Below are 25,879 nucleotides of genomic sequence, written 5' to 3'. Positions count from 1 at the left end.
CCCTGTATTGGTAATGTTTCAGTTCCCCTTGTATTATTACTGCAACCCTGAGATATTTCCGGAAATCCGGATGGACTGGCACATGATAGTATGCGTCCTTTAAGTCTATAACAGTCATGAAACAAGACGGGATAAGGGATCTGACACATGATTTTATTGTCTCCATTTTGAATTTTTCTATTACCAGGTATCTGTTTAGTTGTTTCAAATTTATAATTACTCTGAAAGTTCCGTCCGGCTTTGTTCGAAGAAAGAGCGGAGAATAAAACCCCTTTGTCTCTTCCTGTTGCGGAACTTCCTGTAAGACTTTCTTCTCCAGAAGACTGAGAACTTCTCTCTGGATACTCAGCTGCTCGATCTCTGACTTTCTTCGTGGTGTGACCACAAACTGATTGTGTGGCATTGAGTGAAAGATTAGTCTTAGGCCCGTCTTTATGATGTTTAGAGTCCAGGCACTTCCAGAAATTTTTTCCCAGGTTGGAAGAAAGTGGGTCAGTCTCCCTCCTACCTGGGGCACACCCTCATTGTGGCTGTTTTTTATTATCCGGCTTGTTGAACATGAAACCTCCTCTTTTGAATTTTCTGTCTTCCCACCCCTCCTTTTGTTTTTTTGGGGGGCGTCTTTGTGTGAACCTCCTTCCTCGAAAGGGCCGTCTATAAGATTGATTTAGGAATCCCGGAAAGGCTTTCTTTTTATCAACCGCTTTTTCGAGGACATCGTCTAGGGTGGGACCGAACAAATATTCACCTTCACACGGAATGGAACACAACTTAGCTTTAGTTTGCAGGTCCCCCGGCCAGCACTTTAGCCATAGTGCTCTCCTAGCCGCATTTGAGAAGGAAGCCGATCTTGCCGTCAGTCTAACTGAGTCTATTGAGGCATCTGCTAAATACGCAGCGGCACCTCTCATCGCTGACACAGAGTCCAATATAGACTCTCTCGGGGTTTTATTTTTTAATTGAGTCTCTAAATAATCCAGCCAGACCATTAGTGCTCTAGCTGTACACGTAGCAGCTATCCCGGGTTTTAGCCCCCCGCTGGCGGCCTCCCAGGACCCTTTTAGGAAGACATCGGCCTTTTTATCCATAGGATCCTTGAGGGTCCCCATATCTTCAAAAGGCAGAGCGAACTTTTTAGAGGCTTTCGCGATGGCGACGTCTAATTTTGGCGCTTTTCCCCATGAGGCGCAGGCTGGGTCATCAAATGGGTATTTCCTTTTGGGTGTTAACAGTACTTTTTTGTCTGGTCTTTTCCACTCCTTTTTTATAAGGGCTTGAATTTTGTCATTTAATGGGAACACTCTGTACTTCTTTTGTTCCAGGCCACTAAACATAAGATCTTGTACAGATTTTTTGGAACGAGTGTCTGCCAGACCCATTGTCGCCCTAACCATTTTTACCAGCGCATCCGTTTCATCTATTGGGAAACAGTTGCGACCGCTTTCTGAAGATGCGGAGGAGGATGATGAAGCTGTAGAGCTATCAGAATCCTCACTCGAGCTATCTCCCTCGCTGGAGCTGTAATCTGGAGATTTTTCTTTATGTTTTCTTTTACGGTTTTTTACGCTTTTTAATGCGTCCGCTACTTGGGTTTTAATTAGATCTTTTAATTCAGATGTGAAACTTGGTGTCTCCTCATCAATGGTGTTCTTAATACATGTCGCACAGAGTTTTTTAACCCATGAATCCGGCAAATCAGCTGAACAAAGCTGGCATACTCTATTTTTACTTTTCCCCTGGCATTTCTTTCCCTAGGAAACAATAAACCCCTATTAGAATTTCCACTTTCACGGAGGTCACTTACCCTCCTAATGTGAGGAAGATACCGGTTGTGGCTTTGAGGATGCCTCCTCCAGTTGAACCACCGTCTCCCTCCTGGATCCACCAGAGCCTCTGCTACGCTGGGATCCTGAGCTGCTGCGCTGCGTGGGTTTTCTTGAAGAATGGCGCTCCTTCGGGTTCTTTGTCACAGGGGCCTGTGAAATTTCTTCCACCGACTGCTCTATTCCACTCATGGTGGCAATCTCTGAGCAGCGGTATGCCCCTTTCCTTCCGGATATATACCGATGGAGCGGCGCCAGGCAACTTCCGGTTTACCCAGAGGTGCTTTGCGCCGCCCCGGAAGTGACCCCCGCGCCTGCGCAGTAAGTCGCCGGACCTCGCGCGCGCGCTCACTACTTGCCGGCTCACAGGAGGGACGGAGCTTCTGCAGCCGCTGCTGCACCCTGCGTCCTGCCGCTTGTCGGTGACCGGCGTCACCACCCCCTGTGGGATTCTTTACTGTTAGGGCAGTGAGAATCTGGAATTGCTTGCCTGAGGAGGTGGTGATGGCGAACTCAGTCGAGGGGTTCAAGAGAGGCCTGGATGTCTTCCTGGAGCAGAACAATATTGTATCATACAATTATTAGGTTCTGTAGAAGGACGTAGATCTGGGGATTTATTATGATGGAATATAGGCTGAACTGGATGGACAAATGTCTTTTTTCGGCCTTACTAATTATGTTACTATGTTACTATGTTACCTCATGGACCGGCGGAGGAAACCTCCAGGTAGCCGCCGCTACCTATTACCGACCACTCCATTGAAAAGAGAAGAGGCAGGCTCGGTCCTCTTCACTGCCTCCCCTCCGCGCATATCCACGAGGCCCGCCGACCCCGGAACGCGCCTTCAGGGAGGAATCCACCCGTGACCGTGGCAGGGCCCCCCGCTGCCTGAACTCGGCCCGATGGTCCCTGGACTCCTGGATGGTAAGCTGTGGGTCCCCGTCGGGGACAGGAAACCGAACTGAGGTGGAGGAGAGGTCCCGCCTTTTTAACCTGTGGGTTTCCTGTCCCTGAGGGCGGATCCCTCTCTCTCGTTAGTGCCGTCATGGGGTAAGAGAAAAATGAACATTTAACTTTTTAGTCACAAAAATTATCTTTTAGCAACAATTTTTTTATTTTCCCAATGGTAAAAGGAGAACCTGAACCACGAAAGTTGTTGTCCAATTTGTCCTGAGTACGCTGATACCTCATATGTGGGGGTAAACCACTGTTTGGGCGCACGGCAGGGCTTGGAAGGGAAGGAGCGCCATTTGACTTTTTGAATCAAAAATTGGCTCCACTCTTTAGCGGACACCATGTCACGTTTGGAGAGCCCCCGTGTGCCTAAAAATTGGAGCTCCCCCACAAGTGACCCCATTTTGGAAACTAGACGCCCCAAGGAACTTATCTAGATGCATAGTGAGCACTTTGAACCCCCAGGTGCTTCACAAATTGATCCGTAAAAATGAAAAAGTACTTTTTTTTCACAAAAAAATTCTTTTAGCCTCAATTTTTTCATTTTCACATGGGCAACAGGATAAAATGGATACTAAAATGTGTTGGGCAATTTCTCCTGAGTACACCAATACCTCACATGTGGGGGTAAACCACTGTTTGGGCACATGGTAAGGCTCGGGAGGGAAGGAGCGCCATTTGACTTTTTGAATGAAAAATTATTTCCATCGTTAGCGGACACCATGTCGCGTTTGGATAGCTCCTGTGTGCCTAAACATTGGCGCTCCCCCACAAGTGACCCCATTTTGGAAACTAGACCCCCCAAGGAACTTATTTAGATGCCTAGTGAGCACTTTAAACCCTCAGGTGCTTCACAAATTGATCTGTAAAAATGAAAAAGTACTTTTTTTTCACAAAAAAATTCTTTTCACCTCAATTTTTTCATTTTCACATGGGCAGTAGGATAAAATGGATCATAAAATTTGTTGGGCAATTTCTCCCGAGTACGTCGATGCCTCATATGTGGGGGTAAACCACTGTTTGGGCACTCGGCAGGGCTCGGAAGAGAAGGCGCGCCATTTGACTTTTTGAATGGAAAATTAGCTCCAATTGTTAGCGGACACCATGTCGCGTTTGGAGAGCTCCTGTGTGCCTAAACATTGGAGCTCCCCCACAAGTGACCCCATTTTGGAAACTAGACCCCCCAAGGAACTTATCTAGATGCATATTGAGCACTTTAAACCCCCAGGTGCTTCACAGAAGTTTATAACGCAGAGCCATGAAAATAAAAAATAATTTTTCTTTCCTCAAAAATGATTTTTTAGCCTGGAATTTCCTATTTTGCCAAGGATAATAGGAGAAATTGGACCCCAAATATTATTGTCCAGTTTGTCCTGAGTACGCTGATACCCCATATGTGGGGGTAAACCACTGTTTGGGCGCACGGCAGGGCTCGGAAGGGATGGCACGCCATTTGGCTTTTTAAATGGAAAATTAGCTCCAATCATTAGCGGACACCATGTCACGTTTGGAGAGCCCCTGTGTGCCTAAACATTGGAGATCCCCCAGAAATGACACCATTTTGGAAACTAGACCCCCAAAGGAACTAATCTAGATGTGTGGTGAGGACTTTGAACCCCCAAGTGCTTCACAGAAGTTTATAATGCAGAGCCGTGAAAATAATAAATACGTTTTCTTTCCTCAAAAATAATTATTTAGCCCAGAATTTTTTATTTTCCCAAGGGTAACAGGAGAAATTTGACCACAAAAGTTGTTGTCCAGTTTCTCCTGAGTACGCTGATACCCCATATGTGGGGGTAAATCACTGTTTGGGCACATGCCGGGGCTCGGAAGTGAAGTAGTGACGTTTTGAAATGCAGACTTTGATGGAATGCTCTGTGGGCATCACGTTGCGTTTGCAGAGCCCCTGATGTGGCTTAACAGTAGAAACCCCCCACAAGTGACCCCATTTTGGAAACTAGACCCCGAAAGGAACTTATCTAGATGTGTGGTGAGCACTTTGAACCCCCAAGTGCTTCATAGAAGTTTATAATGCAGAGCCGTGAAAATAATAAATACGTTTTCTTTCCTCAAAAATAATTATTTAGCCCAGAATTTTTTATTTCCCAAGGGTTACATGAGAAATTGGACCCCAAAAGTTGTTGTCCAGTTTCTCCTGAGTACGCTGACACCCCATGAGTGGGGGTAAACCACTGTTTGGGCACACGTCGGGGCTCAGAAGGGAAGTAGTGACTTTTGAAATGCAGACTTTGATGGAATGGTCTGCGGGCGTCACGTTGTGTTTGCAGAGCCCCTGGTGTGCCTAAACAGTAGAAACCCCCACAAGTGACCCCATTTTAGAAACTAGACCCCCCAAGGAACTTATCTAGATATGTGGTGAGCACTTTGAACCCCCACGTGCTTCACAGACGTTTACAACGCAGAGCCATGAAAATAAAAAATCATTTTTCTTTCCTCAAAAATTATGTTTTAGCAAGCATTTTTTTAGATTCACAAGGGTAACAGGAGAAATTGGACCCCAGTAATTGTTGCGCAGTTTGTCCTGAGTATGCTGGTACCCCATATGTGGGGGTAAACCACTGTTTGGGCACACGTCAGGGCTCGGAAGTGAGGGAGCACCATTTGACTTTTTGAATACGAGATTGGCTGGAATCAATGGTGGCGCCATGTTGCGTTTGGAGACCCCTGATGTGCCTAAACAGTGGTAACCCCTCAATTCTAACTCCAACACTAACCCCCCCACACCCCTAACCCTAATCCCAACTGTAGCCATAACCCTAATCACAACCCTAACCACAACCCTAATTCCAACCCTAACCCTAAGGCTATGTGCCCACGTTGCGGATTCGTGTGAGATATTTCCGCACCATTTTTGAAAAATCCGCGGGTAAAAGGCACTGCGTTTTACCTGCGGATTTTCCGCGGATTTCCAGTGTTTTTTGTGCGGATTTCACCTGCGGATTCCTATTGAGGAACAGGTGTAAAACGCTGCGGAATCCGCACAAAGAATTGACATGCTGCGGAAAATACAACGCAGCGTTTCCGCGTGGTATTTTCTGCACCATGGGCACAGCGGATTTGGTTTTTCATATGTTTACATGGTACTGTAAACCTGATGGAACACTGCTGCGAATCCGCAGCGGCCAATCCGCAGCCAAATCCGCACAGTGTGCACATAGCCTAATTCTAAAGGTATGTGCACACGCTGCGGAAAACGCTGCGGATCCGCAGCAGTTTCCCATGAGTTTACAGTTCAATGTAAACCTACGGGAAACAAAAATCGCTGTACACATGCTGCGGAAAAACTGCACGGAAACGCAGCGGTTTACATTCCGCAGCATGCCACTTCTTTGTGCGGATTCCGCAGCGGTTTTACAACTGCTCCAATAGAAAATCGCAGTTGTAAAACCGCAGTGAAATGCGCAGAAAAAAACGCGGTAAATCCGCCATAAATCCGCAGCGGTTTAGCACTGCGGATTTATCAAATCCGCAGCGGAAAAATCCGCAGAGGACCAGAATACGTGTGCACATACCGAAACCCTAACCCTAGCCCTAACCCTAACCCTACCCCTAACCCTAGCCCTAACCCTACCCCTAACCCTAACCCTACCCCTACCCCTACCCCTACCCCTAACCTAACATTAGTGGAAAAAAAAAATTTCTTTATTTTTTTATTGTCCCTACCTATGGGGGTGACAAAGGGGGGGGGGTCATTTATTATTTTTTTTATTTTGATCACTGAGATATAATCAATCTCAGTGATCAAAATGCACTTTGGAACGAATCTGCCGGCCGGCAGATTCGGCGGGCGCACTGCGTATGCGCCCGCCATTTTGGAAGATGGCGGCGCCCAGGGAGAAGACGGACGGGACCCCGGCTGGATCGGTAAGTATGATGGGGTGGGAGGGGACCACGGGGGGGGGGATCGGAGCACGGGGTGGGGAATCGGAGCGCGGGAGGGGTGGAACGGAGCACGGGGGGCGTGGAACGGAGCACGGGGGGGCTGGAATGGAGCACGGGGGGGTGGAACGGAGCACCGGGGGGGGGGGGGGTGGATCGGAGTGCAGGGGGGGTGATTGGAGCACGGGGGGGTGATTGGAGCACGGGGGGAGCGGACAAGAGCACGGGGGGGAGCGGAGCACTGGACGGAGGGGAGCCGGAGCAGTGTACCGGCCAGATCGGGGGGCTGGGGGGGCGATCGGTGGGGTGGGGTGGGGGCACATTAGTATTTCCAGCCATGGCCGATGATATTTCAGCATCGGCCATGGCTGGATTGTAATATTTCACCAGTTATAATAGGTGAAATATTACAAATCGCTCTGATTGGCAGTTTCACTTTCAACAGCCAATCAGAGCGATCGTAGCCACGAGGGGGTGAAGCCACCCCCCCTGGGCTAAACTACCACTCCCCCTGTCCCTGCAGATCGAGTGAAATGGGAGTTAACCCTTTCACCCGATCTGCAGGGACGCGATCTTTCCATGACGCCACATAGGCGTCATGGGTCGGATTGGCACCGACTTTCATGACGCCTACGTGGCGTCATGGGTCGGGAAGGGGTTAACTACTTGATGCTTTTGCTTGGTTTTTGAAGATTAATGTTCTGTACTAAATTTCTACATTTGAATATGGCAAACCTCTGATTTGAGATTTGGGCTTACATTGCAATTTGTCACCAGGCTTTTGCCACCCTGTCTGAGGCCTGTTTCACACGTCAGTGGCTCCGGTACGTGAGGTGACAGTTTCCTCACGTACCGGAGCCACTGACACACGTAGATGTTCAGATGTCAGTGATTTTTTGCGGACCGTGTCTCCGTGTGCCAAACACGGAGACATGTCAGTGTTCGTGGGAGCGCACGTATTACACGGACCCATTAAAGTCAATGGGTCCGTGTAAAACACGTACCGCACACGAACGTTGTCCGTGTGCAGTCTGTGTGCCGTGCAGGAGACATCGCTACATTAAGCGCTGTCCCCCCACTGGTGCTGAATCTGCGATTCATATCTTCCCTGCAGCAGCGTTTGCTGCAGAGAAAATATGAATAATAGTGTTTAAAATAAAGATCTATGTGTCCCTCGCCCTCCCACCCCCTATGCGCCCCCCCCCCCCGCTGTTCTGAAAATACTCACCAAGCTCCCTCGTTGGCTGTTGCTGCTTCCTGTCCTGGCCGCATCTTCTCCTGTATGCGGTCACGTGGGGCCGCTCATTTACAGTAATGACTATGCGGCTCTACCTCCCATAGGGCAGCAACAGCCAACGAGGGAGCTTGATGATTATTTTCAGAACAGCGGGGGGGGGGGGGGGGCGCACAGGGGGTGGGAGGGCGGGGGACACATAGATCTTTATTTTAGACACTATTATTCATATTTTCTCTGCAGCAAACGCTGCTGCAGGGAAGATATGAATCGCGGATTCAGCACGATGCAGGGGCAGCGCTAAACTTTAGCGCTGTCTCCTGCACGGTGCGTGTGGTACCCAGTGGGAACACGGGCGGCACACGTGTGCCGCACGTGTGCCACACTGATGTGCCACGTGAGCACACGGACACGGATAACTCCAGTACCGATTTTATACGGTACTGGAATTATCTGGACATGTGAAACCGGCCTGAGAGCAGATAATGTAGGATCAGAGACCTTGATTACAGTGATGATTAAATAAAATCACTGTTTTATCTGCTGAAGCGCTACCAGTTCTCTATATAGCCCTGCCCCCACTGGCAACTTTCTGTGTACACTGTGCACAGGCAGAAAACTGCCAATGAGTGGTGGAGGGTGGAATTACACAGAGCAGGAGGACTACATGGCACGATACAACTAGTCCTCTAGTGATAATCTCCTGGGCAGAACGCTGCCAAACAATGGCGGGGCGCGATATATAGAACTCATGAATTTGGAGAACATCATTACATTGTGTCTGCTGTATGGAGACTCAGTGCACCGGAGACTATGGGGGCTATGTACGGGCTCATACTGCATATAGAGGGGCCTGTGGACGCTTATACTATATTTAGGGGGCTGTGTGGGGGCTCATACTGTGTATTGGGGGTGCTCATACGGTATATAGGAGGATGTCAGCATACTTAATTCTGCTCAATATTAAGTGATATTATTTTATATTAATATTAATTGTAATTATAATTAATATGTTGTTTTCTTCCCTTGGCAGGAGAGAAAGCAAAAGAGAGTATACAGACATTACAGCAGGGGATCACAGCTGATTCTTTTTGAGAGATTTGTGCAATTCGCTACCTATTTTTAAACAATGTTTTACCTCAAAGAAACAATCAGTTGTGACCCCATCCTGCCCTGTCTATACTCTTCCCCCTGCCCAGGAGCTGTGGTATGATCAGACCATGTCCCCGTACGGTCAGACATGGCCATTACACAGTACAAAGCAGGGGCACATTTATAAGATTATCTCAGAACAGGAACATTTTATTTACACACATCCAATTGTGGAAATTATCTTTATTCCAAGATCTATTGATTACAGTGAACTATTGTTCGTAGGAAAACTCCTTTAAGTGATGGGGACACAAACAACACTACGGCTGGAAAAATTCAACAAGTTGGGAATATTTCAAAGACCTATGTTTTCAGGCATATCTGGTGCATTTGTATCACAAAAAAAAGACCACACTTAGGAAAAAGTGCAAAAATCAGAAGAACAAAAAATCACTACAGACAGAAAAAATATGCAAGTATATGGTCAGGAAAAAGTTGTGAATAAAGGCACGGCGAGCTCGCAGTTTTATGGCTTCAGTCACGGCTATAGTATGAGTTAATGTATTCCACAACCATAAAAACCTACTTTTATTTCTGTCAGTATAGTGCAACAATAAAGTCCCAACGTAACAGCTTGTAAAAGATTGAAGTCAATAGCAGAGGGACCAGTATCATACTGGAGATACCCACCTTATTATTGGGTTCTGTGGTCGCCCCTTGAAGCAAGTCACATAGGAAGGATAAGTCGGGCAAGTTATGTTTGTCAGGATTTTCATGTTCTTTCCATTCCTATGAAAGGAAAAGGAGAAATGAGTTGAGAAAAGTATTAATTAAACGGTAAGAAGTGCCAAGTGTATGAGTCACGGTAAGGTTTACAACTAGTTTTCACAGCACACGGTACTGGAGGATTGTGTAAAAATCCCTTGACATGAAACATACGGCGTAGAGGAAAAAGTATGCAGCAGCCTTGGTGTTCCACAATGTGTGGACGAGTCACTGTCTCCCACATGAGGAGAACACTCATCTTCTGCTGCTGTGGACATGATACCTTGCAACATTAACCACTTCCATGACGTATCCAGCAAATTAATGTCTGAGCCTTCACAGAGAATATAGTTATGTCGAACAGTAGCTATATTCTGCATGAAAATACTGATGTGCTCACAATCACAATTATCTGTCAATAAAGTATATATTTCGCATTATCGTGATAGGTTCCTGGGAAGAAATTACGGTAGTTAGAACATGAAATGGCAGTGTCCATGATGTGATGAGGTATGACCATGATGTTATAAATGTTCCTCTTTCAATAAATGTGACTATTAGTAAAGTTTATTGGCAGTTTCCAGTGACAACCAGCAGAATTGTGAATACAGCTCTGGACTATAACAGTCACTAGGATCGGTATAAAACAAGCAATAAATCTAGTTACTCAAGGCAAACATGTGGTTTTAGGTGACTTTTGAAACTAAGCTGTCAGGTGTATTTACACAGAGCCTTAATTGTTATGATACGGTGGTCTAGGAGCAACATGGAACGAGCTCTGAAGGAAGTGGTAACTGTACTGACCGCAGTCCCTAAGCTCAACACAACACTAGACGTAGCCGTGGAATGCTCCAAACTCTCACTAGGCATCTTGTCACAGCCTAAGAGCTAACTACCCCTAAAGATAGAAGAAGGAAAGCTATCTTGCCTCAGAGAAAATCCCCAAAGCATAGATTAGCCCTCCACAAATAATGACTGTGAGTGGAGAGGGAAAAGACATACACAGAATGAAACCAGGATGAGCACAGGAGGCCAATCTAGCTAAATAGATAGGACAGGATGGAATACTGTGCGGTCAGTATAAAACACTACAAAAATCCACACAGAGTTTACAAAAAATCTCCACACCTGACTAAAGGTGTGGAGGGTAAATCTGCTTCCCAGAGCTTCCAGCAAGACAGAATTAATTCATACTGATAAGCTGGACAAACATAGAAAGCACAGAATGGATAAGTCCACAATCTATGGACAGAAAAGAGCAAGCAAAAACTTAGCTTTGCTGAACTGGTCAGGATAACAGGGAAATCCAAGAGATGTGAATCCAACCAGGAACCATTTACAAGTGGCACTGGCTGAAGGAAATAGCCAGGCCTAAATAGCAGAGCAGAACAGACGATAAGTGGAGTCAGCTGAAGACAGCTAACTCCAAGGAGCAGCCATACCACTTGAAACCACAAGAGGGAGCCCAAGAGCAGAACTCACAAAAGTGCCACTTACAACCACCGGAGGGAGCCCAAGAGCGGAATTCACAACACTTAATACTATTTCTGTCCATTACATGACTTATCTTCTGTTTCTCCTTTTCAGGATCTCTCTAAATTTCATTAGTCTATGATTTAGAAAGTCTAAACTTGCTGCTATGTTGCCTCCCAAACACTACCAATAGAGTCGTGAGGGATTCCTGCTCCCCTGTATCTATGTTGCCCATGTTCTAAAGTAGCAATACCAGACAATATCCAGCAGTACTGAGTAGTGTAGCTGTTAATCCAACCCTGGGCTGAGATAAAACACTTACTAGAAGCAGCTGCATGGCCTGTGAGTGTTTGCACCACTCTCTCACTCTGTTTCTCCCTTCTCCACTCTCTCCTATCATAGCAGTCTTCAATAGACAGCTTGCAATATAATATCTCAGCGAGCTGGCAGTCCATCTTGTTTTGACTGATATGAATTTAATTTGTTTTTTTTCAGAGTGCATGATAGGTTCAGATGACAAGGAGTTAAAAGAAGTACATGGAAAGGGTAGAAAGAAACACATTTCACTAGTAAGATATATTATAATTTTTTAGTATTTCTTTCAGGGTGGATTTGATTGATTTAAATCACTAGTCAGTAAGGCTTGATTTAAATCAGTGATTTAAATCAAAGTTTCTACCTAAACTAGTTCTTGCTACTTTAACATGCAAGTAGATGAAGATTTTTAGAATCACTTTTTATATTACTTTTTTCTCCCCAGTTTAATGGGTTAATCATTCATATTTGGACACCACTGTTCTGTTGTACTTAGGAAGGAGAAAAATAATCCTGACCTTAACAATTTAAATAGATTTATTCAACTGAAACAATAACAACATTACAGCATAAGTTATTTGCTTAAACAAACATCCATGTTTGTTAACTAATTTGGCTAAACAAAATATACTGTATATATATTATAAGAAACTTAAGACTGTCAGCCCAGCCAACACATGAAAAACTTAAATACTACTGTCCCTGCTGTCCTCTGTAGCTCACTTGTCGTCATCTTCATCATCATCTTCTTCTTTGTTCCTATTCATAATCTGGAAAAGAAAAACAAGCTTTCCTGCTTTATTGGGTCCCAACCGATTTCTCAATTTAGAATGAATGAGTCCAAAGGAAGAGAATATTCTTTCAACACCTGCAGAAGAAGCTACTGCTGTTAAAAGTGAAATCATTACTTGAACAGTCTCTAAATCCAAGCGCTTAAGTGACTTCCACCAGTTTACTGGTGTGACCTTCCTTAAAATATCTTCAGCAAACATATATTTCTTGAATGGTTCCCCCTTAGCTCTGAAGTTTATTATAGTTGGCATTAAAGATGGATGATTGCTGGATACCCATGTCATAGCTAACTCCTCTTCCTCAGCACTTAGGTTTTGACCCTGATATTGGATATTGACAATATTTGCCAAAAAATGAGCTGGAGTCAGTGCTTGTCCCATTCGTTTGTTTACTGCTTGTAATTTAATTCTGTCCATGTGTAGTTCTGTTTTTAAGTGTTCACTCAGTTCCTTCCAAATTTCAACAGCATCCGCAATAAAACAGCTATTTTTCTGTATTTTGTTTAAAGCTTGAGAGATGGGTTTCAGGAAGCTCAGCATATGTTCAACATTTCTCTTAAGCCCAATGTTGAGGATTTGGGCCGTGACAGTGCCATCTATTTTATCTCGATTTTCTTCACAAAATGTCATCAGAATAGGCCAGTTTTTGATATACTGCTCAAAACAGTCCACCACAGAGTTCCATCTAACATCTTGTGGGAGCGTTAGCTTGGTTCCACCCATCCTTTTCAGAGCTGCTGCAACAAAATGATTATTACGGAAGTATTTAGCAATTTCAACAACATTAGCCTTTATTTCTGGAACACTTAAGTCTTTGGCTAAGAGGTGCAGCAAATGAGCACTGCAACCATATGTTATTAGCAGCTTTGTATTCCCTCCCTGCTCTTCTAAATCTCTTCTCATCTTGGATACGTTTGCAGCATTGTCAGTGACCAAACTGCGTACTAGACATTTGAATTTTTGTTCACATGTCTTTATAGCTTTTACTGCCACTTCTTGTAAGTATTCTGCTGTGTGTGCATTTCCTGACGTATCAGTTGTTTGTGCAAGGAAGACTTTACCTTCTTCTGTTGTTATACAAGCACATACAATAGGATCATTGTGGACATTACTCCACCCATCAATACTTAGGTTAACAATTTAACCCTCCAGAGCTGTTGCACATTGCTCCATTTCTCTGTCATACACTTGATCCAGCAGTTTCCCTGCAACATCAGCTCTGCTGGGTGGACTGTATCCTGGTCTCAGTGACTGAACCATATTAATGAAATGTGGGTTCTCAGTCAGACGGAAAGAAGAGTTTGTTGCATAAATAAACTGGGCAATTTTTTCAATCAATCAACTCTTTTTCTAATCTGCTAGTTCTTATCACAAACCTATCTATGGTGGTTCCAGGAGGTAAAGGTTTTTTCTTCCTTTTGGGTGATGGTGATATGTGGCTGTGGGTGTCTGATGATGATGCTGCTGCTAATGAAGCACTATCCTGGAAGGATAACTCTGAAACTGTAGAACAGGATGATGGTGATCTTGGAGGTGGATAGTTTCCAGAATCCATGAATTCCCCATAAACAAAAAAAGTCAATGCTGTTATTTTATTTTAAACACTGCGGACTACAATAAAGAATCCTTACGCTTATTGGGAGATGAGTGTACATATAAAATACTCAAGGCAGATCCAACTGATAGTTATATCCTCGAAATGCAAAACTTAATTAAAATAGGATTACAAAAAGGTTTTTTAAACAAAGGGGAATATGATTTTATTAATATAATACATCCCAGAGTCCCATGTTTTTACTATTTACCCAAGATCCATAAAGATCTGTCACGTCCGCCGGGTAGGCCTATTATTTCAGCTATAGGAGGCCTCACTACCAATATGTCAAGATATGTCGATTGCCATCTTCAGAAACTTTGTCATTCACTTCCTTCCTACCTAAAGGATAGTGCTCATATATTACGTATATTACAGACCGTTCGGTGGGAGGACCACTATATAATAGGCACACTCGATATTACTTCCTTATATACAGTGATCCAGCATCAGAAAGGCTGTGAGGCCGCTCAATATTTTTTATCTAAGGATGGAAACTTGCCTAGTGACCAAATTTCTTTTATTATTGATTGTATAAATTTTATTCTTACCCACAATTATTTTTGCTTTGGGAGGGACTACTACTCCCAGCAGTGGGGCACTGCCATGGGTACCAGGTTCGCCCCCAGCTATGCCAACCTGTATGTTGGCAGGTGGGAGGAGGACCATATCTATGCGAATGGACTCCTGAGGGCGAACCTGGTCCTATGGCAGCGTTTTATAGATGATATAGTTTTTATTTGGTCAGGGGGACCGGTTTTATTATTAGATTTTATCAATGAACTGAATAAAAATGATTATTTTTTAAATTTTACAGTAAACACAAGCAATAAAGCAATTAATTTTTTAGATTTGAAGATTTTTGTGGAGGACAATGAGATTCAGACTAGCTTGTACCACAAACCCACCGACTCGAATAATTATATTGCATTAAATAGTTGCCACTTACCAAGTTGGCTTTTAAATGTCCCCAAAGGCCAATTCATTAGAGCTCATAGAAATTGCTCCAAATTAGAGGACTTCAGGAAAGAGACAGATATCCTCATAGAAAGGTTTAGTCAAAAAGGATATGACAAAGAAACTCTGATACAGGTGAAGGAACAAGTAGGTAAACAATCTAGAAAAAAACTTCTAAAACCTAAATCTAAAAAAACGAACAACATGGAGAAGGAAATGATACCAATCATAACCTCGTATAATTCTAATAGTTATCTCTTGAGGAGAATTGTCAAGAAATATTGGAATATATTAAAAGAGGATAAAGTGATTGGGGACACAATAGCCGAATATCCCAGGTTCGTTTTTAGGAGGGCGAATAACTTGGGTAATATTATAGCCCCAACTGTGCGGAAACCTGTACCTCCTATGATGCCACTTACATTAAAGACTCGATCGGGCTTTTTTCCATGTGGAAGATGTCTACCATGCAAAAAACTGAACACGAAAAAACAACTGAGTATTACCTATAAAGACAATGAAGTAGAAATCAAAGATTTTATTACCTGTTCCACCCGAGGAATAATTTATGGCATTAAATGCCCGTGCGGGAAATTATATATAGGCCGCACTATACGACCTATGAGCATACGCATTGGGGAACATTTGCGTAATATTAATAAAAAATTTGTGGGTCACCCCCTATCTCAACATTTTGAGAAATTTCATGCGGGTTTAGTTGAAGATGTAGTGGTCACCGGGATAAAAATAGTAAAAAAGAACTGGCGAAGAGGCAATTTTATCCACCAGATGTCGAGGGAAGAAAGCAGGTGGATTTTTGAATTGAACACACTAATGCCGAATGGGTTAAATAGCGAGATTGAGCTTTTTGCCTTCAACCAATAGACTCAGCGCTTCCACTCATGGCCAGATATAAAAGCACCTTTATTCTGCACCGGACCATCCCTGAGGAAGAAGTCTGCCGACTTCGAAACGCGTTGGAGAGACTTTTTGGTCCTAGGTGCATTCCGTTAGCTGATCACGTGGAGTACCACGTGCATGTGACGTCACGCGAGGTCCTGCACCTCGCCGGCAATTCCATTTTCTAAGCGCGACTTCACCGCTGAAGGTCTGGAACACACCGCATGTGAGGTAACGGGTAACTGTCACCGGCCGGGACAGTTTTATACCCACTCCCTCGCATATATATTTTTAAGCACAGCACTTTATACTTATCCGTGAAGATCATCAGAATCAATAGGAAAATACGGTAACCGTTCATATCTGGGAAGACCTCTAGAATTAACAGGAAAACCTGGCAACTGCTTATATGTGGGAAACAGACGCCAAATGCTAAGTAGGTAATTAAGCATAGTGTGAATGTTTTTCTAAAAAGAAAGCTTTTCTTGTTGTATCGGCACCTCCAGCGCGATCACATACATATATATAGTCCTTGTGTTTGCACACCTGGCATTTGACACTTTTGTAGTGGTGTCTGTGTATTTGCTGCAGGAGGGTGACCGAGGAATGTGCAGCGCCTCTGGTTGTTTTGAATTCTGACTGTTATTTTATTGTTTATACAATTTCTGCTTATTGTACACAACACATCACTGCCCCTGCCCCAAAAGGGATATTTGTTTTTCTTCATAACTGTACCAAATGACAGTAACATGCAGCAATAATAAGAAATATAATTTTTCTCACACATGACAGTTCAGTCTTTAGAAATAGGATTCAATAAAAATGTTTACCAACCTGAAGATCCTGCCTGTTCAGAAGTGTTTCTTTGGTCATCTTCATCACCGTACTTCTCATGATGTTGCCTCATTTGCGTCACCAGGCCTTGCATCTCTTTGTTGCATCGTTTGCATTTTGCACGCATGCCTGCCTTACCGATAGGCGAAGGAGCTTCATTAAAATATTCCCAAACTGGGTCTCTTTTACGGCCTGCTGCCATTATAAGGAAATAATGTAATAAACCTCAGATCGTACACACAAACAGATCCAGACTTGTCTGTCTGTGGCTATGCTGCAGTATTGTGCTCAAAGTTTCACTTTCATTTTCTTGTCTGCTTGCCCTTCCTCCTCCTCACACTTAGATTCACATTCTTCTTGTGTTGTGCAGATCTATTCCACTCCAAACAATCAGAAACATATTGTCTTAAGGTACCTTCACACTAAACGATATCGCTAGCGATCTGTGACGTTGCAGCGTCCTGGCTAGCGATATCGTTCAGTTTGACACACAGCAGCAATCAGAATCCTGCTGTGATGTCGTTGGTCGGGGCTAGAAGGCCAGAACTTTATTTGGTCGCTGGCTCTCCCGCTGACATCGCTGAATCGGCGTGTATGACGCCGATTCAGCGATGTCTTCGCTGGTAACCAGGGTAAACATCGGGTTACTAAGCGCAGGGCCGCGTTTAGTAACCCGATGTTTACCCTGGTTACCATCCTAAAAGTAAAAAAACAAACGCTTCATACTTACCTTCCACTGTCTGTCCTCCGGCGCTGTGCTTTCCTGCACTCACTGTGAGCACAGCGGCCGGAAAGCAGAGCGGTGACGTCACCGCTCTGCTTTCCGGCCGCTGTGCTCACAGCCAGTACAGAGAAGCAGAGCGCCGGGGACAGACAGCGGAAGGCAAGTATGAAGCGTTTGTTCGTTTTACTTTTAGGATGGTAACCAGGGTAAACATCGGGTTACTAAGCGCGGCCCTGCACTTAGTAACCCGATGTTTACCCTGGTTATCCGGGGCTTCGGATCGTTGGTCGCTGGAGAGCTGTCTGCGTGACAGCTCTCCAGCGACCAAACAGCGACGCTGCAGCGATCGACATCGTTGTCGGTATCGCTGCAGCATCGCTTAGTGTGAAGGTACCTTAACTTCTTGGACTTGGCACTGAAGGGGTTGATTTTGTATTCATAGGTTTGTAGAACAATAGGATTAAGTGCTTTTTCTCAACTCTGTTCATGTTGTAACATTTTTGCCGTGAAGAAGAGGCTGGGACCTCTGCGGAGTCAAATTCAGTTTTGAGAACTGCGTAAGTAAAGCGAGCGTCTGTGATAATATAGGAGAGAAACTGCCCACTAATTCTACAGAAACCTCTGGAAGAGCATGGCATTGTGAATGTTACACATATACAGCCTTTATTCTACTGAGTTAAACAACTCAGCTTTATCTCATGATGGAAGAACCTTTGGATGGTAAAATATTTTCCTCAAAAAGCAGTTTATTGAAAAAAATCCGATTTAAATAAAAAAAATCTGATTTAAATTAAAAAAATCCGATTTAAATCAAAAAAATTCGATTTTTTTGGTTTTTTAAAAAAAAAAACATTGATTTTTATCCACCCTGATTTCTTTGCATTTTTAATTTATGCAGTTTGCTGAAACTTCAATTAACTATTCAGATAAATTGTATAAGGTCTTTACTATTAAGGGAAAAACAAATCCAAACCTACTGGGCCCTGTGTGAAAAGGGCACAGGATGTCAGGAAAAGAACATCTTGCCAAACATTAAGCATGGGGGAGGATAATGCTTTGGGTTGTGTTGCAGACAATGGCACAGTAAACATTTCAGGGGTAGAAGCAGGGCCGGCGTCAGAACCCGGCACACCGGGCAAATGCCAGGGCCCTGGGAAGAGAGGGGGGCCCACTCACGCTGTCATAGATACAGCTGGGAGAGCAGAGCAGGAGATAACATGCTCTCTCCGCCCACAAAGTCACTGCTGGCTGCGTTCTCTTAACCCCTATGTGCCAGCTCTGACACAAGCATCTTCTCACTCAGTCAGTGCAGCCAAGCAGGCACACATAGGGGTTAAGAGAAGGCAGCCAGTGTGACACTGTTTGTGGGCGGAGAGAGCACGTTCTCTGCTCTGATCTCCGCCCCTGGCTGGCTGCCGTGCTGCTGAAGTTATGAGGCAGATTCAGGAGGAGCTCCTAGTCCTACCAGTGCCTGAGTGAGTGGCGCTGCTATATACTACGTGGGCTGCGCTGCTATATACTACGTGGGCTGCGCTGCTATACACTATGTGGGCTGCGCTGCTATATACTACGTGGGCTGCGCTGCTATATACTATGTGGGCTGCGCTGCTATATACTACGTGGGCTGCGCTGCTATATACTACTGTGGGCTGCGCTGCTATATACTACGTGGGCTGCTGCTATATACTACGTGGGCTGCTATATACTACGTTCGCTGCGCTGCTATATACTACGTGGGCTGTGCTATATACTACATGGGCTGCTATATGCTACGTGGGCAGTGTTATATACTACAGGGCTGTGTTTATATGCGATCATGAATCGGGGTATGTGTTAAAGGGGGGGCCCACTGAGACTCTTTCGCCCGGGGCCCTCAAAAACCTGGAGCCGGCCCTGGGTAGAAGGAACAATGGATTCAATGAAATTTCAACAAATTCTTGATGGAAACATAACACCATCTGTAAAAAAGTTGAAGTTGAAAAGAGGATGGCATTTTACAAATGGGTAATAATTCTAAACACACGTCAAAATCCACAATAGACTTCCTCAAAAGGGCGCAAACTGAAGGTTTTACAATGGCCCTCACTGTCCCCTTATCTGAATAGCATTGAAAATCTGTGACTAGACCTCAAAATAGCAGTGTATGCAAGACGATCAGGAATCTCACAGAACTGGGAGAATTTTCCAAAGAAGAATGGATGAAAATCCATCAAACAAGCATTGAAAGACTCTTGGCAGACTACAAAAAGTGTTTGCAAGCTGTGATACTTTCAAAAGGGGGGGCGACTAGGTACTAATTTTAGGCCTTTTAGAGATAATTCCAACTTCAGCTTGCTTAACTGTTCACAACAACAGTAATTTTGACCGGGGTGCCCAAACTTTTACATGCCACTGTATGTTGTGAAATTGCTATTGATAAGAATACGATAAGCACGGTAGCTGGAAAATATCTTCTAAATTGCTCCCGTCAAGCGAGATGCTAGTGATTTTTGAATTCCTACATGCTAGTATTTTAGAGTGATTGCCATATGTTGTAGCCCCTTTCTTTCTTCCCCCAGTTATATAAAAATATCAAAAAAATTGTATCAGACGCTCAGACTCATAGCGTTCATAGTCTAATCGTGCCTGCATAATGGAAAGATAATAAAATAATGAAAAGTGTAGTAGACGTGAGGGATTTGTCTAGCCATTCATACTGAACACTACACGCTCGAATGGTTAGAGAGAAGAAATAATTATCTCCTGTCACTACAACGGTTCATGACCCCAAGACAGCTTAGCCTGCTATGTTCCTTCAGACAGACTACCTAATCTAAAGTGTCCTGCTCCTGAACCTGGCTGCGCTGTGCCCCTGAGGCCTCTTATACTTTCAGTGCTCATTTCTGCTTTTTACAAGTTGGGTTTTTAGCCTCTTAGAAAGATAAGTGATAATACTGCAGCAGAAGCAAAATGCTTATTAGGAATGGAAAATAAGTTCAGAACTTTCCGCAACCTGTAATATCCAGCAAAGTACTAAGCGCACAAGAGAAATACTGACGTGGCGAGTTGGAGCCCTATGATCTGCCGTGAATATTAAACCCATTTTATTTCACATCGGAAGCCCCTTTAAAGTCGTTTTCCAGTTTTTGATAGTAGTCCTCATATGTTCTCTGTCATGTAAGATATCAAAGCCAGCAGGGACTCAAACTCCCCAGCCCGGCGTCGAATCTCGGGTAGTACTCCAGGTTCTGTGTATTGGCTGCAGCGGTGACGTTACGACCGCAGTGGGCATCACCGATGCAGGCAATCACTGAGCTCAACAGCTCTGTTGATGTAGATGGCATGGGCTCGGTGATTAGCTGTAGCGGTGATGCACATTGTAGACGTGACATCACTCTTAAAATCAAAACTCCGGGCGCTAACGCTGCACCAGAACTGGATTTGTTATTTAACATGATAACAAATGTTTGGCGACACTTTGTTGAAAGTGGGAAACCCCTTTACCCATTTTAGAAGTTAGATGTGTAAGTGATGTTACAGTAAAGAACCAAAACACTGGTTATGCAGCTCAAGATATTATAATACAGTAATTTGTAGTTACCTAGTGCTAGTTAACCAACCACTCCCTGAGGAAGCATCAGCGAAATGTGCGTTGGAGGGTGAGATGGAGGCTTCACGCAGTTATTTGGTGATGGAGACCTCTGATCAGTACTTCTTATAATTATTTCCACACAAATGTTTAGTTATAAATCTTCCCATACTTGTATGGTCTGCATTTTTATGTAACTTTTGAATTGAGGATACTTTCATCTAATTTTGTATAAGGTTTTCATTGCACTCTATAGCACTTATTTTTGTGCCTGCTGTGTCCCAAATATCTTCATACCACATATTTCCCATCGTTTGTTACTTGATATGTAACTCTTTGGGTCTTCACTGACATTTTTGTAGGTTCCATTCAGTTTCATATTGGTGCAGTGGACCTGGTGGAGCATTTTGTTCACTGAAGACTACCCCTCTGATTATTGGTGTTCTAGTTAACCAATCAGCCTGTCTATAGGCCTGCCCATAGACAATTGGTTGGAATGAATGGGCATCTTGATTTCAAATTTATAAAAAATTATAATAGTACAAAGAAGACTTGTCTCCTGGACCATAAAAACTAACCCAACATGTCCAATTCTCATTCCTCCTATAATTTGCTATGGTTGATTCACAGGACCCAGTCCACCAGCCACATCAGTGAAACATCTCTCACAAGGCGGCATCTGTGGCTCCTCTCCTGTGTAACCATCCTGGGGCACGGTCATCGTTACGACATGACACACTTGTAAAGTTGTGCTAGTGGAAAGAAGATTGGCAGATGCCATCAAGTAAGTGGAAGATCTCAGGGCTCCATTCCAAGAAGACTCTGACGTGGCCAATAGACCTTTTCCTGCGAATTAATCGCATCTGAGGCATTTATATATCATAAGCATATGTGAGTAATGCGTGAAAGGTGCCAGTTCCACTTCCATGACTCCAATAAATTAGGAGAATGGGGGTACCGTTATTAACTATTTACACTCCAGAATTATAGAGACCATGCATGCAGTAGGATATCTCCATTGCAGTTACTCCCCTTAAACCATGTTGAAGATAGCTGCCCTGATGTATGGTCACGTCTCCACCTGGTGTATTCTCTTCTGGATGACCACATAGTGCACCATTAGGAATTACCCATCCCAGCTCTTGCGTATACCATTGCTGTTCTCTCTGACATGGAAAATACATGTAGGCAGCCACCAGACGTGTGTTTGTGACCAGATGGTTGAGGGCCACACAGAATGGCATTGTGGGCTGCAAAGATGGCTGGAGATCCCGCCAACATTAATCCAATGTGTTTTCGATGTCCTACACCCATGTGCCAGCTCCTCTCGGAGCCTGAATCACAGTCAGATGCTGCTGGATACACAATGGAATGAATCTTCATGCTGTAATCTTACTACAATATGTTATTGTATTATCATCTAAATTAATGTCACATATCTAGAGCTCGTTTTTCCTATTTGCGCTGTTTCTACATGTGAAGTGTCCTGACATGATGTCACAGCAACATATTTCTACGTATACAAAGTGACACCAGGCAGTGAATGTGTCTTATCTGACAGTATTCCGATTATCTTCTCTTGCTGTGTTCTGCATTTTCCACCTGCCTTCCATAGCCTGTAAGGCTATGTTCCCACTTTGCTTTTTTACTGCGTTTTTTTTTCTGCAGGAAAAACCTGCTCTCTCGGAAGTAAAGAAGCTGCTTACAAAAAGAAGCTTTTGTTGAGTTTTTGCTGCATTTTTTATGTGTTTTTGTTGTCTTTTGCACATGTTGATAAAGTTTCGGCACCCAAAAAAAGCCTTATTTAACTTCCTTAGGTTTTTGAACCAAAAACCCAGCAAAAACTGATACCTGCGTTTTTTGCTGCATTTTTTGCACTTACACCTTGTTTTCTATTGGAGAAAAAAAACGTTACAAATGCGCAGAAAAAAACGCTGAAATAAGTGACAGTCTGCAGTTTGCAAAAACGCAGCAGTTTTCCAAAACAGTCAGGAAAATAAAACAAATGTGTGTGCGTGAGATTTCCGAAATCTCAGACTTTGCTGGTACTGTAAAACGCAGCTTAAAATTTGCATATAAAAGCAGCAAAAAAAAAAAAAATGCTGCAAATACGCAACATGTGAACATAACCTAAACAGAAGAGCAAGGCAAATACAACTGCATTTATGTCAACAGAAACTTATTCCATCCGCCAGTACTTTTTATGTAGTTATTATTATTATTATTATTATTATGCATTGCTTATATAGCGCTGTCATATTCTACAGCTTTACAGACATCACTCACAATCTAAATTCCCTATCAGTAGGTCTTTGGAATGTGTGAGGAAACTGGAGAACCCGGAGGAAACCCAGGCAAACATGGGGAGAACATGCAAACTCCTTGTTGTCATTGGTGGGATTTGAACTGATGAAAAGCAGCAGTGCTAATCACTAAGCCACCATGCTGCCCGTACAGCATGCCATCCTCAAGGTACTTGCCACACATCTAGAATATTCGTTTAACCTCTTAACCCCCGGAAGTATTTTCATTTTTGCATTTTCGTTTTTTGCTCCCCTTCTTCCCAAAGCCATAACTTTTCTATTTTTCAGTCAATATGGCCATGTGAGGGCTTGTTTTTCGCGGGACGAATTGTACTTTTGAACAACACCATTGGTTTTAAGATATCGTGTACTGAAAAATGGGAAAAAAACTACAAGTGCGGTGAAATTGCAAAAAAGTGCAATCCCACAGATGCGCCAACGTCACATAGGTGAAGTGAGCTCACTGGATGTGAATTTGTAGGACCTGTCTAACGGCACCGTGAGAAAGAGAAAGTTCTCACTCTTGCGGTGGCCTCAGATAGGTAATAGGAGTTCACAGAGAGACAATGAGCACACGGTGCTCAGTGTCTGCTGGATGACAGGCTGTATGGTTGTATCATGTAATCATGCAGCCTGCCATCTAGAAGTAGCAGCTAGACCCGTCGTGGGACAAATGGATTATCATCTCTGTGGAAAGGTGAGGAATATTGTTGTTTGTTTTTTTTTTAACTATTTTGCAGATGACGAGGGCATTGGGGGAATGGGCAAGGTCGTAAGTATGGTTTAATTAATAGATTAATTTATACAAAGGACAAAATGTGAGGCTTTACTCAGGACATCATTTATTCTCACCCCACGTGACACTAAATCATGGAGTTTGCTCCCATGCAGCCTGGGATGTTAGATTGTACCATCTGTACCAGTTGTTCCATTGTGGACATCACACAACTCTCATCACTACAAGATTACAATCCCAAAGTGGTCATCACAGACTCAAGACACAATCTCTGTTGGTGAACAAAAACTTGTCAGGTGAAAAGTGGCAGATTTTCTCTTACTGTATTTCCACTGTGCTCCTGAGTAGTCAGCAATCTTTTATTTGATTTAGTGCTCATTTTTATCATCTTTATTAACCCTCCGTCACATACAACTGATCTGACAGGCGCTTCTCTTTTACCTTCATTTCTCCTTCCTCACCAGATTGTGAGGAAACCCCCTCCCTCCAGGTAGTCTCCTGTCTCTTGAAGGTCTGTGAAACCTGATATCACAGTTGGATTTCAGAGCTTCAGGGGAGAGGATATAGCTGCACAGATCTCTCAGGCTCATTGTATGTGAATACGTCACATTCAGTAAGGTTGGTATTTTATGTTTTTATTCATCACAATAGTTTATTTAGCTTGTTTTATGAATGTATAGCACAAAATGTGAGGATATTTCATAGAAATAAGGGAGATTTTATAAAAGAAAGTGTGCTGCTCAGGCATATACAGTAGTTCCCTAACATATTCCTTCTCTTGCTTCAGATTATCTGCTGAAATGGAGAGGAAAATGTACAATTTATCCAAACAACTTGATGTTGAGGAAGTAACAAACATGCTGTTAGATGATAGAGACCTCACACTGAATGAGGATTTAGGAGAGGAAAGTGAGATTGATTCTCATGATGAGGTGGAAGAATGTGTCCTGGATTCTGAAACAGAGCAAGATGGTGACAGTGGTGAGGATGAAGAAGTTGGATCATATTATATTGGAAAAGATAAAAATACTAAATGGAACAAGAAGCCATTCCAGAAAAACGTAGGGAACCTTTAAACATTATTACTCACCTTCCTGCAGTAATAGGAATTGCACGTAATGCAAAAACTGCAGTTGAATGCTGGAACAGTATATTTACCGATGACATTCTGGACTCTATTGGACTCTATTGTCACATATACCAACCAATATATAGACATTATAAAGGACAAGTACATCTGCAACAGAACCATCAAGCCCACAGATGAAATAGAACTGCGTGCTTTTTTTGGATTACTGTACCTTGCAGGAGCTTATAGGGCAAATAGACAAAGTTTGGAGGAACTTTGGGGTAAAGATGGGGATGGAGTTGAAAAATTTAGCCTTGTTATGTCCATAAACAGATTCAAGATTCTAATTCGTTGCCTTCGGTTTGACGACAGAACTACCCGAACCGAACGCAAAACACATGACCGACTTGCTCCAATTCGTGATATATTTCAAAGATTTGTTGCACACATGCTAGCCACCTTAGGGAGAGACCCAAGTTGGGCTAAATGTAGCGGGACGAAAGAGACCGAAAAGCCCTCTACTTAAAGGAAATACATAGTGGATGCTTTCCTGAAACGGAAAGTACTTGCAAGCAGCATAATACAAAGAATAGCAGGTTTACCCAGAATCCTTTGCAGTAGGCGGAGCTATGCAAATCATCTCTTTCCACCCCAGTCTAATCCACAGCGCTTGGAACCGCCAAGCGTGCAATGCTGCGGATTAGTTTCTAAATTTACACAGCCAACCAATTCCTACCTGTGGACACGTGTTTCGGGCTTTAGGCCCTCATCAGCACAGGGCTGGAATTGGTTGGCTGTATGGAGTGGGGCTCGGTGAGCAAGCGATACACACATGCTAGCCACCTT

The 25,879-nt window shown here is 43.6% G+C and overlaps 1 protein-coding gene across 3 annotated transcripts in view; it reads right to left on the bottom strand.

The window, feature by feature from the left end:
- Positions 1-25,879, bottom strand: part of ARHGEF25 (Rho guanine nucleotide exchange factor 25) — a 540,759-nt gene that overhangs the window by 109,369 nt on the left and 405,511 nt on the right. For all 3 annotated transcript variants that reach the window (XM_069758578.1, XM_069758577.1, XM_069758579.1), the window contains one exon: positions 9,695-9,793. In XM_069758578.1, coding sequence (XP_069614679.1) covers positions 9,695-9,793 — 99 coding nt within the window. The remainder of the gene's footprint in view (positions 1-9,694; positions 9,794-25,879) is intronic.

This window comes from Ranitomeya imitator, chromosome 3, assembly GCF_032444005.1.
Source record: "Ranitomeya imitator isolate aRanImi1 chromosome 3, aRanImi1.pri, whole genome shotgun sequence".
NCBI lineage: Eukaryota > Metazoa > Chordata > Amphibia > Anura > Dendrobatidae > Ranitomeya > Ranitomeya imitator.
This window is presented reverse-complemented; position numbering and strand designations above follow the sequence as displayed.